Source organism: Trematomus bernacchii, unplaced genomic scaffold (genome assembly GCF_902827165.1).
Source record: "Trematomus bernacchii unplaced genomic scaffold, fTreBer1.1, whole genome shotgun sequence".
Lineage (NCBI taxonomy): Eukaryota > Metazoa > Chordata > Actinopteri > Perciformes > Nototheniidae > Trematomus > Trematomus bernacchii.
This window is the reverse complement of record NW_022987685.1, coordinates 2,159,042-2,175,237: the sequence shown is the minus strand read 5'-3', so window position 1 is coordinate 2,175,237 and position 16,196 is coordinate 2,159,042. Positions and strand designations below refer to the sequence as shown.

The following is a 16,196-nucleotide window of genomic DNA, read 5'->3' as shown; positions in this document are numbered from 1 at the left end:
TCACATACTCATCTCTCATGTCGTTGTCCTTTTCTCAGTTCAATATTTACAACAATTCCATGAGACCAAACCAAAGATAAATCTGGTGATGTGTGGGTGAATGTGAGCGTGTGACCCATTCTATTACTCATGTCATCCCTCCCCTCTCAAACCACTCCTGATTTCTCCACTATTTTCCCCCTTTTGTTTCTTGCATCTCAACAGCCATCAAAGGCTTCTCGCCCCAGCACAAGATCACCAGCTTCGCAGAGGCTAAGGGTCTGGACCGCATCAACGAGAGGATGCCGCCGCGGCGAGACGCCAGCCTCAACTCGTCCGACGCCAGCCTCAACTCGCTCAACAAGACGTTGTCCTCGGAGACCAACGGCACGGACGCCAAGGGCAGCACCAGCAGCGACAGCAACATCCAGTGAAGGCAGCACGGAGCCTCTTTGGCCAGAGGGGCCGCCCAGCCCCCAGTCTCATCACGGCCCCCACCGCAGGAGGGGCAAAGAAGGGGGGGAGAGTTGGATTGTGGAGGGGGGGGGAGGCATCTATGGCTCACGCTGGGGGCCCCATCTCACTTTCTAGTCTTTGGATATGCCTTCTAAATATTAGTTCATAATAAAATCTGCTAAGTTATTGCCGGGTCACATTTCTGAAGCTCAGGCCTTTAGTGAGCTCGATCCTCCGCCCCCCTGCGGATAGTCGGAGAGCAAGAGATCTTAAAGGTGAATCATTTTCTTTTATTTCTTGAAAGACCCTTTGCTCATTTACACAGAAAGCCGTGTCACTTCTTACTAACTATTGTACGTTTACAAAAATACAGCACTAAAAAGGACAGAACATGAGATCGTGTTTTTAACATATAAGGGTGTACAAACTAAATAAGGACTATTTATTGATAACTTTTTTTTGCTACTCTTATAAAATAGCTCTGAAATTAATTAGGCAGTCTTAAAAAGAATGTTGCAATGTTGTCGAAATGCCAAATATTGGAACATTTTATGGTTTTGTACATATTATGCTTACCTCAGGTTCTTTTGGTGTGTGCTTTGACCTGATTTTTCTGTATAATGGCTAAATAACTCGGTAATGAATACCTATTTTCTTGAGTTTCATAACTGGAATTTACATTTACCTATCTATCATTTGCAAATATGTTTATTTTTTTGTCTCTTTTGGAAGGGGGGGGGGTAGATTTATCGTGGCTTGCTGGAATTGAGTGTTCATTTTTCTCTTTTTAAGTATTGCGAACAAAGTAAAAATAGAGAACCTATATTGTGTAAAAAAGAAAATACAATAAACTTAAAGTGTCTGCCTATGCATGTTTTATAAAAATCAAACAAAGGAAATAGAAAATCTGAATACCTTGGCTGTGGAGGCCTGTTTTGAGATATATTGCGCTTTAGTGAACATATACTGGAAACGTATACCTGCATACTTTCAATTAACACCATGATGCTCTATGCCTTCAACTTCTTTTGTAATTGAAGCATTTAATTATCTAAGATGGATGAGAAATCATATTTTTAACCTGCGCTTGTAAGTGCACACAGTCCAATTAAGCATGTTTGACAATTCTTGTGAGGTGTGTGGTTACATGTGTAACTCAAAAATGCATGATTAGCTGTTTGTGTCATATAACAGGTAAATCAGTTTTGTTCTGTTTTGTAAATGTGCCACAGAAAGTGTAATTTGATTATTATTACCATTATTATTTGGAACTCTACTTTGTATATCAGTTACAGGTTTGATACTGCTCAATACTTTAAGATGAAACTAAAAAAATAAATAACTTTGATCTTTTTTAAGAACTGCTTAAGTGCCCAAGTAATTCACTACACGACATGAAGCCTTGCTTTTTGTAATTTAACTTCAAAACTGTTGGCAGATGAGGCATGCACTTGCAACTATGAAAAGTATTTTATATAACTGTTCAATAAAAATGTGCATGAATTTCAACTTGAAATGAACCTGCTTCTCCTGTGTGTGTGAATGTGTGTGTGTGACTCAGCTACATCATAGTTTGTTTCCAAAAGAGAGAACAGGAAAACACCCGTAGCTAACACACATATTATATCATCACTTCAGAGGTCAAGAGAGGTATAGACACCTGAAATGATTTTTTAAATCACTATATGGAGCTAGCATCCTCACACTGAGTTCTGCGAAGGAGTCTCCGTGTTTTGCAGTTACATTTCCTCTCAAGCACTTTGGCCGGTGTCCAGATGGGAAACTGCTCCTTGGCAGTTTGGCAACAAAGGTGTTTCCTCTTCATCAACCTCAGTGACTTGAAGCCAAGTGTGCACAATAATACCTGTGTACACAAGATCTGCAGGCTTCCTCCTTCAAAGATTAAAATGTGGCAAGATTTGATATCGATGCTTTAATAACTGGTGTGTTGGAAATTAAACCTCCCATCTTCGAGTAAACACATCAGAGAAATCTACTTTCCAGTTAACAAATAAAGTACTCCGACATATTTGACTGAGCAGCCTTGACTTGCTTGTCCTCCAAGTGTCTCTCGTTGGTCTCTTGAGCTGAAATCAAACACAATGCTCAAATGAAAGAAAACTCTGGCATCCTGTTTTTTTCGGGAGTGCCAGAAAAACAACAGCTAGATTTGGTATCCTCTGAGGGTTTATATGAAAAGAAAACTAAGATAAAGGCTCTGCAAAATGAAAATATAAATGTCAAGTGGTAGGGAAGTTGTTCTTAGTGCTGTGTCCGTAGATCAAAAACCATGATCATACACAATAAGATGTTTACAAAAAAACACATCAAACCAACCGCTGGACTCGTGAATAGAAAACAGTCAAAGACACTGGAGGCATTGTGACATAAACAATGAAGAATGGTCAAACGTCATTGCTTGTATTTGAGCAGCCCCCCTGTAACGACTTAGTTCTTCATCACCTGCTTCAACAGTTATTAAACAACAATTATTTTGTTATTGGAAAACTTAACCAGGAATAGCCCATTAAGATCTTGTTTTCAAGTGTTCCATCAACGACAGTTATTCTGTATTGGCCTGATTTGACACATTTAATAGTAATAATTAGACAATTTAAAAAAACTGATTCAAGAGCATGACAAAGAGTATAGAAAAGTGATAGGATTAAGCAATACAGATCTTAAAATAAGCATTTTATTTAGAAAAAATAAAGTGGAAATGTGTTATGGATACTATATTTACAGGTTATTCAATTTAGAGAGAGCGTTTAACATTAAGGCTATCTAAGTTGTTATAAAAAAAAGTTTTCCTAATGTGTTTTGTTGATGAATGCATGTGACAGTTGGAAAAGATCTTAAAAAGTGTGTCGCTGTGTCTTTCTGTTTTTCAATATCCTTTTCCAAAGTACTTCACATCTTTGTTTCCTCATCTTATAATTAATTACATAGAATTCTTGGATTCCACAGTGTTTATTTAAAGCTAAGCTGACTTCCTCTACCCATCACCTGCACTGTCTCCTCCCAACTGGTAAGTGGGTGTCAGGACAGGAAAAAATAAGTGATGGGAGTTGACGATGCATTCGAAAAACATTTGTCAAATGTGAGATTAAATGGTCATTCGTACCCACTGGCTGCTCTGGGCTGGTCTCTACATCCGCCCAGTTTTACGTCAGGAAGGGAAGCCGATTTATTTCCTCCCCTTCTTTATCTAAAGGAAGTGCTGAAAAAAACCACAGCAGCGAAGCGCCACAGCACCTTTTCCACTGGCCGCTCAGTTGGAGTCTGAGGAAGAAGAAGTCGAAGGAGTTTACGCAGAGTCACCATGAAGACCATCAGGGTTCTCGTCCTGCTGCTGCTAGTGTCTGTCCATGTCTTCACACCAGGTAGGAAACACTTGTGGCTGGGATACATGCTGTTGGATTAGTCTTAGATTGAACAGAATCAGAGCTGAGGGCCCTTAAAGTCTAAAATAGCTTCAGTCTTGTTCTGTGCTGTGTGAGTGCAGAAGGTAAAAAAGTCCAGATAACTGTTTCTTATTTAATCGTGTCATAACATTTCCACACCTGGGCTAAACTGTCAAACGTATTTGCTCGAGTGTCTGTGAATTAAAACTTTTTTGGTGTCTTTGCAGCAAAAGTTGTTCTTAAATTTGATAATATAAGTTTTACTCATGTTTTATTCTCTGTGATTTAGTTTTGTTTTGCAAAGATTAGTATCCCAGTGTTGTTCAGAAGAACGGTACCTCAGAGACATCCACTCCGTGTGTTTCCGTTCATTCAGCGTGAGATAAGCAGTGTGTGTATGTGTGTGTGAGCCCTTGGTTGTGCTTTGTACTAACAAGTGCTAAAAAAGCAAAAGGAAAGGTAGATTTTGTTTTAATTAGAAGCATTAGATATCAAGCACAAATCTAAATTTAAGGAGCAAAAGTGACAAGTGTGTGTCTCATGGTTGATGGAGAGGGAAAAAGAGGGTGGCTCAGGATTTGTTTGTTTTCTTTGTGCTGAGCCAAAAGACCTTTTATCTGTCCTGCGCCGGGCAGATAGGTGATCTGACAGCAGATAGGCAGTGGGAACCAAAGCGCCCCCTCTCTCACAGAGACAACAGATCTTTGTCCTGAGACCCAAGTGTCCCAACTGGAAACACATCTACTTCCAGCGTTTGGTGGTAAACATCTGGAGGAAACACCCTCGCCCAGCAGCCCACACGGCAGCAGAGGTTTTCTTTCCACACAACTTTCAGAGCTTTAATTGACATTTTCAACAAATACTTGAGACTTAAGTTGACTTGAACTTCTCTCAAATTACTTATAGTATTTATGATTGATTTAAGATTTGCTACAAGTCAAATTTCGTAAAGGATTTAACACCTAAGACAGGCTCCAAAATACTGGAGACCTAACTTGAGACTCCACTTAAAGGACTTTTCTTGACTTTTCTTGACTCCAAATGGTTGATACTTGTCTATAATGGCATACAACTTCACCACTTGAAAATTGATAATTGACATATGATCCAAAAAAACTACAAAGGTTTGACTTGGACTTGTCTCAAACGACTTTGAGGTGTTGAGACTTGCTCCAAAATACCAACAGAATTGAGACTTTACTTGACACCTGATACAAAATACTTGAAGTATCACTTTGTCTCAAATAGGTAGACGAATATGTGAAACTTGGACACTTGTTTTAAGAGGACTGGAACTTCCCTTGGACTTATCCCAAAATAACTTCAATGACATAGAGATTTGAGGAGTTGACTTGGCTTCAGTGAGTGCTCTGGTGAGAAATATGTTGAGAGGGGTCCTAACTGACAGCAATGAAGACAGGATGCTTGGCTGCTGAGGTCAGAGGATGCCAATAGTATGTATGGGACAGGATGCAGCTTCACACTGCTGCAGGGCTTCAAGCAGAGGATATCCACCTCAACACTCCACGACCTCCACCGCTGACTTCTACTCTGACACTTGAAGCTGGCACGCCTTTGTCTCAGACGCCGGGCTTTAAAGCCTTGCCAAACAGGAATGATGCAAATATGCAACCGTGAACTTAAAATAGAGAATCTGTCTGAGGAAATGTTTTGCGTAGACAAACTGATTCTGATGCCTACAGTACGAAATGGAGTATTGTGAATTCCTAGATAGCACATTATATTTTATTATCCCGCTCTGACCCCAGACAGTCAGCATATAAATCATAGCCACCATGCTGGACAATAGCTTTTGGTCACTGAATAAATAAATAAGTTGTGTTTCTTCTTTACAGTTTCATCAGCAGGGGTGAAGCAATGTATTTATATTGTTAGTATGTTTCGTGCCTGCACCAAATAATAACAAATTAGAAGGAAAAAAATATTTAAAAAAATACAGATTTCAGTATTCTGAGGCTCTGAGCCCCATTTCTTTTCCTCATGTACGGCAAAAACACTCCGACATTATACTATTTAAAATAAAAGGGTTAGGCTTAGGGTAAGATATTGAGTAAGAAAATGTTTTTATGAACCACACAGCTTCCGGTCTTCCAAGACCCGACTGGACAAAAAGACGTGGTGCAGGCACGAAACATACTACCAATAGAAATGCATTGCTTTTAAAATCGTTCTGTGTGACACGAATCAATAGATTAAATTAATTTCGTGACTATAACATGAATTGCCGTGAGACTTGGTTGATTATTTACATGTGTTTTCATTTGTACAAAAGACATAATGTATCAATTAAAATGGGCCATTTTGCAGGGTTTACTGGACAATTTCTTAGTCAGGGGCAGTAACTTCTACACGTTTCTAGTTGGCTGGCAACTGCATTTATTGGGGGACAGAAAAAACCAGTATAACCTTTAATATTTAACATGTTAAATAGTTTGCTTGTTGGTTGGTGGTTGTTCTTACCTGTGGTCAGACTCGGTCTAGCTGTTTCCCCACTTCCTGTCTTTTTGCTAAGCTAAGCTAACTGGCATTACATTTAACGGACATGTGCTAAATGTTATTGATCTTCTCATCCAACTTTCCGCCAAAAATAAAGTAGTTTTTTGACTTGTAAAGCTAATTGCAATTTGACTTTCGTGCATCTTTTCTTTCCTTGAGTTTTCTGAATATCTTGTGCAATCTTTCATATGCCAAATCCATCTCTCTTTTGCATATTAACAGCCGCAAAAGAAGTCACAAGTGCACCTCTACCAGCTACAATCAAAGCACCAACAACAGCAACAACAACAGCAACAACAACAACAACAACAACAACAACAGCAACAACAACAGCAACAACAACAGCACCAACAACAGCATCACCACCAGCAGCAGCAACAACAACAGCATCACCAGCACCACCAGCAGCAACAGCAGCATCACCAACAGCATCAGCAGCAACAACAGCATCACCAGCACCACCAGCAGCAACAACAGCATCACCACCAGCAGCAGCAACAACAACAGCATCACCAGCACCACCAGCAGCATCACCAACAGCAGCAGCAGCAGCAGCAACCCCCCCAGCAACACCAACCCCTGTATCTACCACTGGCCCTAATGATGCCACCACCATAAGTCCTGATGAGAGTGAGTGTGCATATATCTTAAGACGATAAATAAATGGAAGACGGTCTTTAATTTCTCTTTTTCTCTTTTGTCCATGGTAAAGCCAAGGATATGACCCAAGCACATAAGACTGCTACACCTACAGCAACATCTACAGACAAGAAGGTGAACACCAGTCCTGCTGTCCATGTCAACGGGACTGAAGCTGAAAGTACGTTTTTCTTTGTTTGTGTTTCTATTTTTGAAAGGGTTTTGGTATAATATTGAGCTCTAAATCAGTTTATATAAATGAATTCTGTTTGCATCCCAAAGAATGTGCTTTTGCAAAGTTGACCTTGAAGAGAAAAGTGCCTTACATCCAGTAGGATCTTGTCCGAAATGTGTATTTAAATGAATTATTTTTTCTATTTGTGACAGAAAACCCTCACAAGCCTACCCCAGTAAACCCCCTTGATAACAAGACCATTGGGAATCCAGGTGAGAAGAAATTCGGAACAGACTTCATCAGTAATGAGCCAGCTCTTTAGAATTCAGATAAATGAGTAAATGTTGTAAACCTTAATACATGATATTATAAATATAATTATATCAATTATTACAACAATTCTGGTGTGACAATGCTGGGTTCATTTTTTTATATGAAAACTGTTTTTAATCAGTATTTAAATGTGAAAGCACTGAAAAAACAAACAATTTCCCAAATTGGGATCAATAAAGTACTATCTTATCTTATCTTATCTTATCTTATAACAAAATAACATCACTTGTTGTTGTCTTTGTTGGTATTGTTGTTGTTGTTCTTCTTCTTCTTCTTCTTGCTTGACTAGTGTTTGAATAGCTTTATTAAAATAATGAATTCCATAATTTCAATCCCATAGTACAAAACACTACTCCAATGATTCCAGGACATCAAAATGAAACAAGTCAAGATGCAGGTAAGTTAAATGTACTAACATACTGCATAATGAAGCCATGAATATATGAAGTCCTGTCAAAAACTCAACTATTTTTCTTCAAATACACATTGTTTTGATAGGTTCTCAAACTGGCAAAGATCTTCCTGAAGAACCCACAAAATCAGGTAATGTACTGTACTCACATCTTACCTAACTCATACCAAGTCATACCCCACACACTGTGCCAAAAGATATGCAAAAAAACAAGTTTCAGAAGGGAAGCAATTGAAAAAATGGTCTGCCATTTGTTCAGATGTTCAAATCAGATTGATGTTGATGATCGTATCTTTCCCCCTCAGACAAGAGGCTGTGGTGGATCGTGCTGCCCGTCCTGCTGGTCGCAGCTGCTGCTTTCATCCTCCTCAAGTTCCAATGCAAGAAGATCCACGGTCACACAGGTGAGAGTACAACACGTATCACACCAGTCTAAAACTTTCCATAAAACACTGAACATTAACTTAAGTTACAAACATGACTATTTAAACCCAAACCATTATTAGGTTAACTATGGGATGAGTCTTTTTTTAGGCGACAGGGACAAACAGTGAACTCTGTGATAGACTAACTTAAACAAATTATATGTAAACAAAGGTTCCTATATTCATACATTATTCAACTTATTGCAAGATATTTTTTATATTGAATACTATTTGGGTTTGTTAACGTATTTTCCTGTCTTCTCTTCCACAGAAACTATTGATACTGGAACTGAGAAGTGAGTTAAATACTTTATTTAAATATATAATTATGTACTCTATTTGCAAGGGCATTTGAAAAGTTAAAAAACATCCATCCCTTTGTCTCCCCACAGCGCATCTTTCCAGAGCAGGCCGGAAAGCACCAAAGATGGAGTCATGCTCCTCGGAGTAAAGTCATCAGGCGGGGCCGAGAATGGTGAGCTGCTTCCGTCTATGTCCTGCGAGAGTTCATTTTGTTTGTCCATTCTTCCATCACTTGGTGAAGCCGTTCCTCCAGACGTTCAGGGAAGTTACAGGCTTTTAATATCTTATTGTACTGCATTGGCTTGTGGGGCTTAGCTGGGCAACAGAAGGTGTTTCCTGTGATTTCGCGCCCCCGCCCTCGAACAAGCAGCAGGGCCTGAAAGATAGGGACTTCCTAACATAAACACAGATTATTTTGGACAGGAGCTATTGTGCGTTCGGTAAATGTCAGAGTGGCCCAGATTCTGCGGGCGTGTGTGTGTGTCTGTTAGTGGGGTGGTCCTCATACGTGTCATCTGTGGTTTATAGACACACTCACTACCCCTTCACCCCAACCGTGAAAATAATAGAACATCTAGACACGAATTGTCCTATCTTCCTTCCCTAAAAAAATCAGGCCAGGATGACTTTGGGCTTCGGAAGGAAATAGAGTCATGCTTTAGGAATTTCGCTGAGGAAGACGGTGTTTATGTTGCTACAGATTACTGGATTCTTTAGCTTTATAAACTCTTATCTGACTGCAGAACTTGTTACTCATATACCGCGCTGCACACAGATAAACACCTCACAATCCCACGCTCCAAGCTCATTCCCAAAACTGCTTTTTTACTGACTTAAAAACAGTATCTCTACCCTAACTGTCCTAACTTTAATGTAATATAATTATTTAATGATGTACAGTTTGGCTTCAGAAAAATGTAAGATAACGTTTTGAGTCAGATAGCGGGAACAAGTAGGATTGTTTTATAAGTTGTTGTTTTTTAGTAGAAATTAACAGCCATTTTTACGTCACAATAAAACATTAAATGCCGGGTTTTTTTAAAACTGTAAATGTTGGCAATTCACATTTACTTTTTAAAAACTTGACCTGCTTTACAATATATTTAAATCGAAAAAGTACCTATCATTTACATTTTTATGTTCTTTTTTGTATTATTCTTTATTTCGGGTCACAGTTTTATAGCATTTACACAGAGACACCTGTCTAGGGGAACATGAGGTTTTTATTTTCATTGTAAATAAAGTCATCAATGTGCTTCCAGTCAATGCAGCACCGCCTCCTAGTGTTGGATTGACACAAATGCACATGTTTTTCATAATTTTTGGAGTTGGAGGAGTTTGATCACACAGATGCGGTTTTATCCTGCTGTTGTTTCATCCCTTTCTTCTGTTGTTGTGTATGTTTCAGCTGCTGCCAGATAAAAAAAGGAGGACATCAAGAACAGTGTGTGCCTCACACCTGTCACCCACACAATGAGGATCTGGAAGAACTGTTTGATTTCTTTGAATTTTCTCGTGATTTTGTGAAAACATGCAAAAAGTATGTATGATTCTGTATGCTGAAATCAGGGTGTGTTGATAAATCTCAGAGTAAGTGAACCTATTTTCAATTACAATATATTTTATTCAGTAAATCTTTATATTGATAACCTATAGGCTAAATACTGTCAGCCTGTGGAACAGAAATAAAAGCACCCTTTATTTCAGTATACTGTTGACAAAGACAAATACAGCTGCAGATCTCTGTCTACATGTTTGTCACAAAACACCTTCCTGTACAGTGCACTGACCTCAGATCATCATATGTTTGATGTAATTAATCTGTTAATTTCATCGTTTTATAATTACCCTTTGGTTGTTGCTTATCACGTATGTGCCTTGAACTGCTTTATAGGATATTATGTGTTTTGTGTCACAAGCTCTTTTTAGGTGCTCATTTTTGCTTTTCATGTATCAGTTAAAATGTTAAATATTGCACCAGTTTTTTCTACTGAAAGCTTTTTAAAGTACACAGCTGTCAGAAGGATTTGTACTGATGGTGATTTGCGGTTTTTTTGTCGGTAAATATAAAGACGGGTTGTATACAAAGACACTGGAAATGCTTTTTGGCTGGAATATGTTGCTCTCATTTTCTCAATAAATCACAAGAGAAAGGTTTGTAGCTTCCAGATATGAAATGCAATGCTTTGAAAGTGCATCCTATCATGTTTTCCTGCAGGTAGAGGATCAGATAGGGGTAGCCTGCCAGCTTCCTGTCACCAAGTTCCTGTCACTTAAAAGACTTAAAGGGCCCATGTCATGGCCATTTCCACTGATCATAATTACATTGTTGAGGTATACTAAAATAGATTTATACTGTGCAATTTTCCAAACTCACATTGGTTTCGCATACAGCATCTCTGTCAAGCATGTGTATTCAGCAGTATTCACTTTCTCCACTAAACGACTCGTTGGAGCTCTTGCCCCCCCCCCTCCCTGTGAGCCTAGTGTGCTCCGATTGGTCAGCTCGGCCACTCGTTCTGATTAGTCAACCACCAGAGAGGCTGCGCCCATGTCTAACAGTGCCTTGTCTTTTGCCTTGAAAATGTCTTTTCCCGGCTGCTCTCAGCGTAACATCAGTCTTATCATGGCGTCGGCACAGCCGTATATTTTATATACATATATATTTTTAACTGTTGTTATAGAAGAGTGTGACGGCCCCAGGGCCTTTGTCTTACGATGGGGTGGAGCTGAAGAGGCTAATCAGCACGATCACGGACACCTCCGGACACTACGGCCCCAGTCTCTCTCCAAAGCGGCTGCAGGAAGACTAACTCTGCGATCCTCTCAACCATCTCTGCATTTACCACAATAAATGTGCCGTGGTTTTGTAAACTCGTGTATGTCTCCTTGTCTTTGTGGCCTACGAGCCGCTCATAACAAAGAGTAAGTTATTTTTACCCGTTATAAACTACTACTGTTTGATGAGAAATCAAATCATGGTTTGCTATATATGAATTCAGGGAAGAAAGGATAGGCCTACTAAGTATTTCCATTAAACTTTATTTTTAGAAATGTACAAAATGAACATAAATATACATATATACACGGTATATCATCCATTCCTCCTCCTCGCAGGCAGCACAGTCGGTGCGGTGCCTTTTAGCACGACGCCTCAGTAGTAGTAGAAGTGCCTTTTAGCACGTCATGGATTGTCCGCCAGGATCTGGCTGGACGAAATCAAATGCAAATCACAAAATATTAGAGAAACTTAGTTGTTTTAGATTCGTTAGTAGTAGTTGTGTAATGAACAGCTTGCCTGCTAATATGCTAACCTAGCTTTGTTTACCTTGGTAGCTAACACGATATGAACGTTAGCTTGGAGGAAAGGCAACTATAATGCAGTGTAATAAAACTACTATGAACAAAAGCTAGTGGTTCATATTAGGCTAGCAATAACGTGTTTATAATTGCAATCGTATACGGGTATTCTGCTACCATACAATGTAACTTGCATGAATACATTGTTTTGCGCTAGCATACAGCTAGCCTCGTTAGCTACATGCAGTATATGTACGGTCACAATGTACGGTAAATCACAGTACAGTATACTGTATGAGTATTCCGTGTGTGTGAATGCAGACATTCTCCTGCTATGAGATACATGTATGCAAGGCCATCTGCTGATATTAGAGTTGATATATGGAAACTCTAGCAACTTAGTTAGCACAGTTAGCACTGTGTCAATGGCTTAGCAGTCCAACACAGTTTACACATTTAAACAGTCTTGTTTGATAAATACACAAATAACAATGCAAACTTACAGGTTGTATACCCAGATCTTCCCCTGCTCCAAACGGTCCAAACAAGCTGTGCATATCCGGCCTCAAACTGGGCAATGTTTTGGAAGCTTTCGTCTGTGAAATGCCGGTTCTTCGAACCTCTGGAGGAGGAACACGCCGCTGCTGGTGTGGCCATAGCTCTTCGGGATTGGTCCATTTCGTTCCGGGTACCGCATGACATCAGGCGGTACCCGGAAGAATCAAATGGGCAGTGACGTATCTCCAACGAGGCGTTTTGGGGAGGTATTTTCTGTGTTAGAGTTTTACTCGCTACAGGGTGTACTTTGAGGGTTTTGACTCTGCACACCGTTTACATGCATAAAAACCTTCATAACACACAAGGGGACGGGTAATAACCGGAAAAGCATGACATGGGAGCTTTAAGACCCTCCCTCCCAACGCTTCCTATCTGGATCTCACTGTTAATAAGATATGATGAACTTGAATAAGCTATCTTCAGTAGCTGTATTCTTTGACCTGTATGTGGCAGTAAAGTGACGTAGCTGCCTCCATGCAATTTACAATCAGAAACCCTTTAATTGTCCAACAGCGGTGAAATGTACATTGTTTCAGCAAGTGACAACGTACGGATAAAAGGCTTGGACGATTAAAAGATAAAAGGAGTAGACATATTTAATAAAGAGGAAAGCACATGTTAAAAAAAATCAAATAGCTACACGTATGAATAAGTAGCAGCATTATAAAAGTAGTTAAGTTAATGGAGGTAGATAATCAGATAACTTAACCTTGACTTACAGCAGGGGCCTCGCCGTGACTTTTTTGACTCCCACACTTGAGACCTGAATGTTAAAGGGGACCTATCATGCAAAATGCACTTTTGTACGTCTTTTATACATGAATATGTGTCCCCGGTGTTCCAGGGAACTCACCAAGTGTCAGAAAACACAACCCTCTCTATTTTCCTCCATACCCAAATCTCTAAAAAAGGGGCTGCAACGGATCTGATAAAAACTGATCCAGATTTGAACACTGTCCTGACGTCAGGACGGTGGCGCTACGGCTATTGGGCCAACTCCACCAATCAGGAGGAGACAGCCATGGCCATTGCCGTTCGAAAGCGCTGGAGACGCTGTAGTACATATGCCAGGCCTCTAGATGGTGCTGTTCTCACAGAATCTGCCCTTGCAAAAACAGAGCTAAAAAATGTCAAATTGAGCAAAATGAGGCATGGCTAAAATGCATGATCTGTTTGGTATTTTGAAAAAAAAAAAGTATAAATATGCCTTATATAGGTATGGTCCTACACTATATTATTCAAATATAGCATGATAGGTCCACTTTAAGACTTGAGGCTTGTGACTTGGCTCTGCGGACCACCATTGTCCTTTCAGTGACTTTCCACCAGAGGGGGCCGACACTCAACACGAAGAGCCTCCATGTTTCTGCCCCTGTCTCTTGTGGGAGTTGACAGAGGAGTGAGATGTAGGTAACCGGTGTTAAAATCTCCCTCTGCTTGATCTTCATAACCCAGGGATAACAGATAGGCTCTAAACCACATCTGGACATGGTGATTTTTCATGCAACTAATTAAATGCCACGGTATAAATTCAATTGACTTCTGCCATTTTGTAGGTATGACCCACATTGTGAATCGATTCCACACAGGGTGATAAGGACTGTGGCCTTTGTAAGCTGAGACTGGCCGACAGCTCCCACTGTGGGCACATTTCCCAGAGACAGAGACTTTGGCAGGTGGGCACCGGCCCATCACACACAGCTGTGGCAGGGACAGGATACACTCATGCCAGGCCTCTCTCCTTCAGCTTCACTCCACGCTGTTTAGTCTCCCCTTTAAAGTCAGATATCGACTCGTCTTTCAACTATAAAGTGGATCTAAGTGTCTGAAAATGAAAGATTAATATTGGAATTAATTTCAATCAAGTGCCTTTTTCTGTCAAGAGCCTTGCTGAGCTGCATATTTTCCTTAGCAAACAGTGTTATCGATTTGAAAGTACTGTGCGAAGTGATTTCCACATAATATATCTCTAAATCTGTAATATCTGCAGCACAGCAAAACATAGCCAACAGATGAAAACATTAACATGACTACAATTCAGGAAATCTACAAGATTCATACACAACCAAAGGAAACATTTGCATTATGGTTAAGCTACTGCGTATCCCCAGTTTTCTCTTTTGTTATATTTTTTAAAAGTATTGTCAGAGAAGACTGTCTCTCAGTAGTGCCCTTGTGTTTAAAAACACTGGCGTCAGGTGGCCTTCAGTCATTCTTCTGCATAATGCTGCTACATTGTGCCAAAAGAACACATTTGTTCAACTACCACTTACATATAGAAAGTCAAATGATTCCTAATGTAAGATATCATTGCACCAAAGCTCCATTAAAGCACATAAGCAGGGTTTTTGTAGAGACGTTAACATACATCAAGTAACAGTAGATGCACCATTTTGCAATTTAGGATCCATTATGATCAATTATGAAGAAGGGATTTGTGCGTGTGCTGGCTCTAATAAATACAAATATATTACATTACTTTTTTCCAACTTCATTTCCAACTTTTTTACTTGTGCAAGGCTCTGATACGCACGTAGGATACTCTTGTACAAACAACCAGATTAGCAACTCAGCAAAAGGGAGTTTTCACTGAAGGGAGAGTGGTGCCAGCCTGGCATACTGACACCGAGCGACTTGACGGGGCTAACAGAAGGTTCATGGAGAGATCAGTAACCTGAAACAGGAGGCTACATCTCTATGCCTCAATAAGAGAAACATGAGTTGGCACATGTGAGAAATTCACAAGCAGAGTTTAGTTGTGTCTCCGTGCCAACACAGGAGTGAAGGTCATATGCAGAGGTGCTTCACATTACTTGCCAGCTCCTTGAAATACTATAGTCATGACAAGTATTTCATTTTCTTTTATTCAAATCCAGCTGAGATACAGCCAGTGTGACAGGAGCAGAGCCGCAACAGCCAGAAGGGGCTTTAAAAGCAAAGTTAAAATAGATGCAGAATGTGACAAAGAGGCATGGGAAACATCTTAAGCACTGACACCAACGAGTCGATGGATCTGACAGTCGCTGTTAACACATTATGTCTCCTGAGCGCTGTGATGCAATATTATTTCACGAGTTCAAAGATCATGAAGGATACACTCTGAACTCTGTTTCAGCTGTGTGGACAGTCAGAAAAATGCAATATGGGTCCTGAGCTCCGAGCTATCAGAATTTGAACGTTTGGTATTCTGTGCACTTACTAAATCACATAAAAATTGATGGTTTGATAGCAGAAAGTCTTCAAAACTGTAATATTAAAAGTACATTTCTTTGTGTTTTTCTTAATTTGTATAGGTTTCAAAATGTTCGCAACTTTACTTCACTGACCAAAGATCTTTTTTAAATACTCAAGTCTTTTCCTGCGTGTTAAGTTAAGCTTTCTCAGCGACTGTATTGACCTTGTATGTTCAACATACATTTAGGTCAAAACCTCATTAAAACCATGTGACAATAAGAGCTGATGCTGTGCATTTTGTAACTGTGTTCTCAGATTAGAGACCAGGGACAGTTGGAACACGGGTTGGTTGTAACACCTTCAATATCTCCAATCACAAACAAGCTAGAGTGATGACACTCACTCTGCACATGCGCAGTTAGATGGTGAGATCGCTGAGAAAAAACGGAGCCACGTTTGAATTTCTCGCGTAAGATATCGGCAAAAGTGTGTTTCTGAGGTAAAATATTAACTAAAATGAT

At 39.8% G+C, this 16,196-nt stretch overlaps 2 protein-coding genes across 5 annotated transcripts in view; both read left to right on the top strand.

Moving 5' to 3' along the window:
- The window catches only part of LOC117487849 (serine/threonine-protein phosphatase 2B catalytic subunit alpha isoform), an 84,854-nt gene extending 82,899 nt beyond the window's left edge, over positions 1 to 1,955 (top strand). For all 4 annotated transcript variants that reach the window (XM_034136573.1, XM_034136571.1, XM_034136570.1 and 1 more), the window contains one exon: positions 205 to 1,955. In XM_034136573.1, coding sequence (XP_033992464.1) covers positions 205 to 413 — 209 coding nt within the window. In that variant the 3' untranslated portion in view covers positions 414 to 1,955. The remainder of the gene's footprint in view (positions 1 to 204) is intronic.
- A 1,637-nt stretch (positions 1,956 to 3,592) lies between these two features.
- On the top strand, positions 3,593 to 10,800 carry LOC117487920 (mucin-7-like). Its single transcript, XM_034136686.1, has 10 exons — positions 3,593 to 3,818; positions 6,579 to 6,986; positions 7,069 to 7,176; positions 7,383 to 7,442; positions 7,844 to 7,900; positions 8,002 to 8,046; positions 8,221 to 8,319; positions 8,612 to 8,636; positions 8,733 to 8,815; positions 10,052 to 10,800. Exons 1-10 carry the CDS (start codon positions 3,758 to 3,760, stop codon positions 10,063 to 10,065), a joined length of 960 nt encoding a protein of 319 aa, XP_033992577.1. The 5' UTR covers positions 3,593 to 3,757; the 3' UTR covers positions 10,066 to 10,800.
- The last annotated feature ends 5,396 nt before the right edge of the window (positions 10,801 to 16,196 follow it).

Bases quoted from the DNA above. Each gene is read 5' to 3' on its own strand.
- LOC117487920 (XM_034136686.1), top strand. From the start codon at position 3,758: ATGAAGACCATCAGGGTTCTCGTCCTGCTGCTGCTAGTGTCTGTCCAT. The intron at 6,987-7,068 runs GTGAGTGTGCAT...TCCATGGTAAAG, and splicing joins CACCATAAGTCCTGATGAGA to CCAAGGATATGACCCAAGCA. The intron at 8,047-8,220 runs GTAATGTACTGT...TTTCCCCCTCAG, and splicing joins TGAAGAACCCACAAAATCAG to ACAAGAGGCTGTGGTGGATC.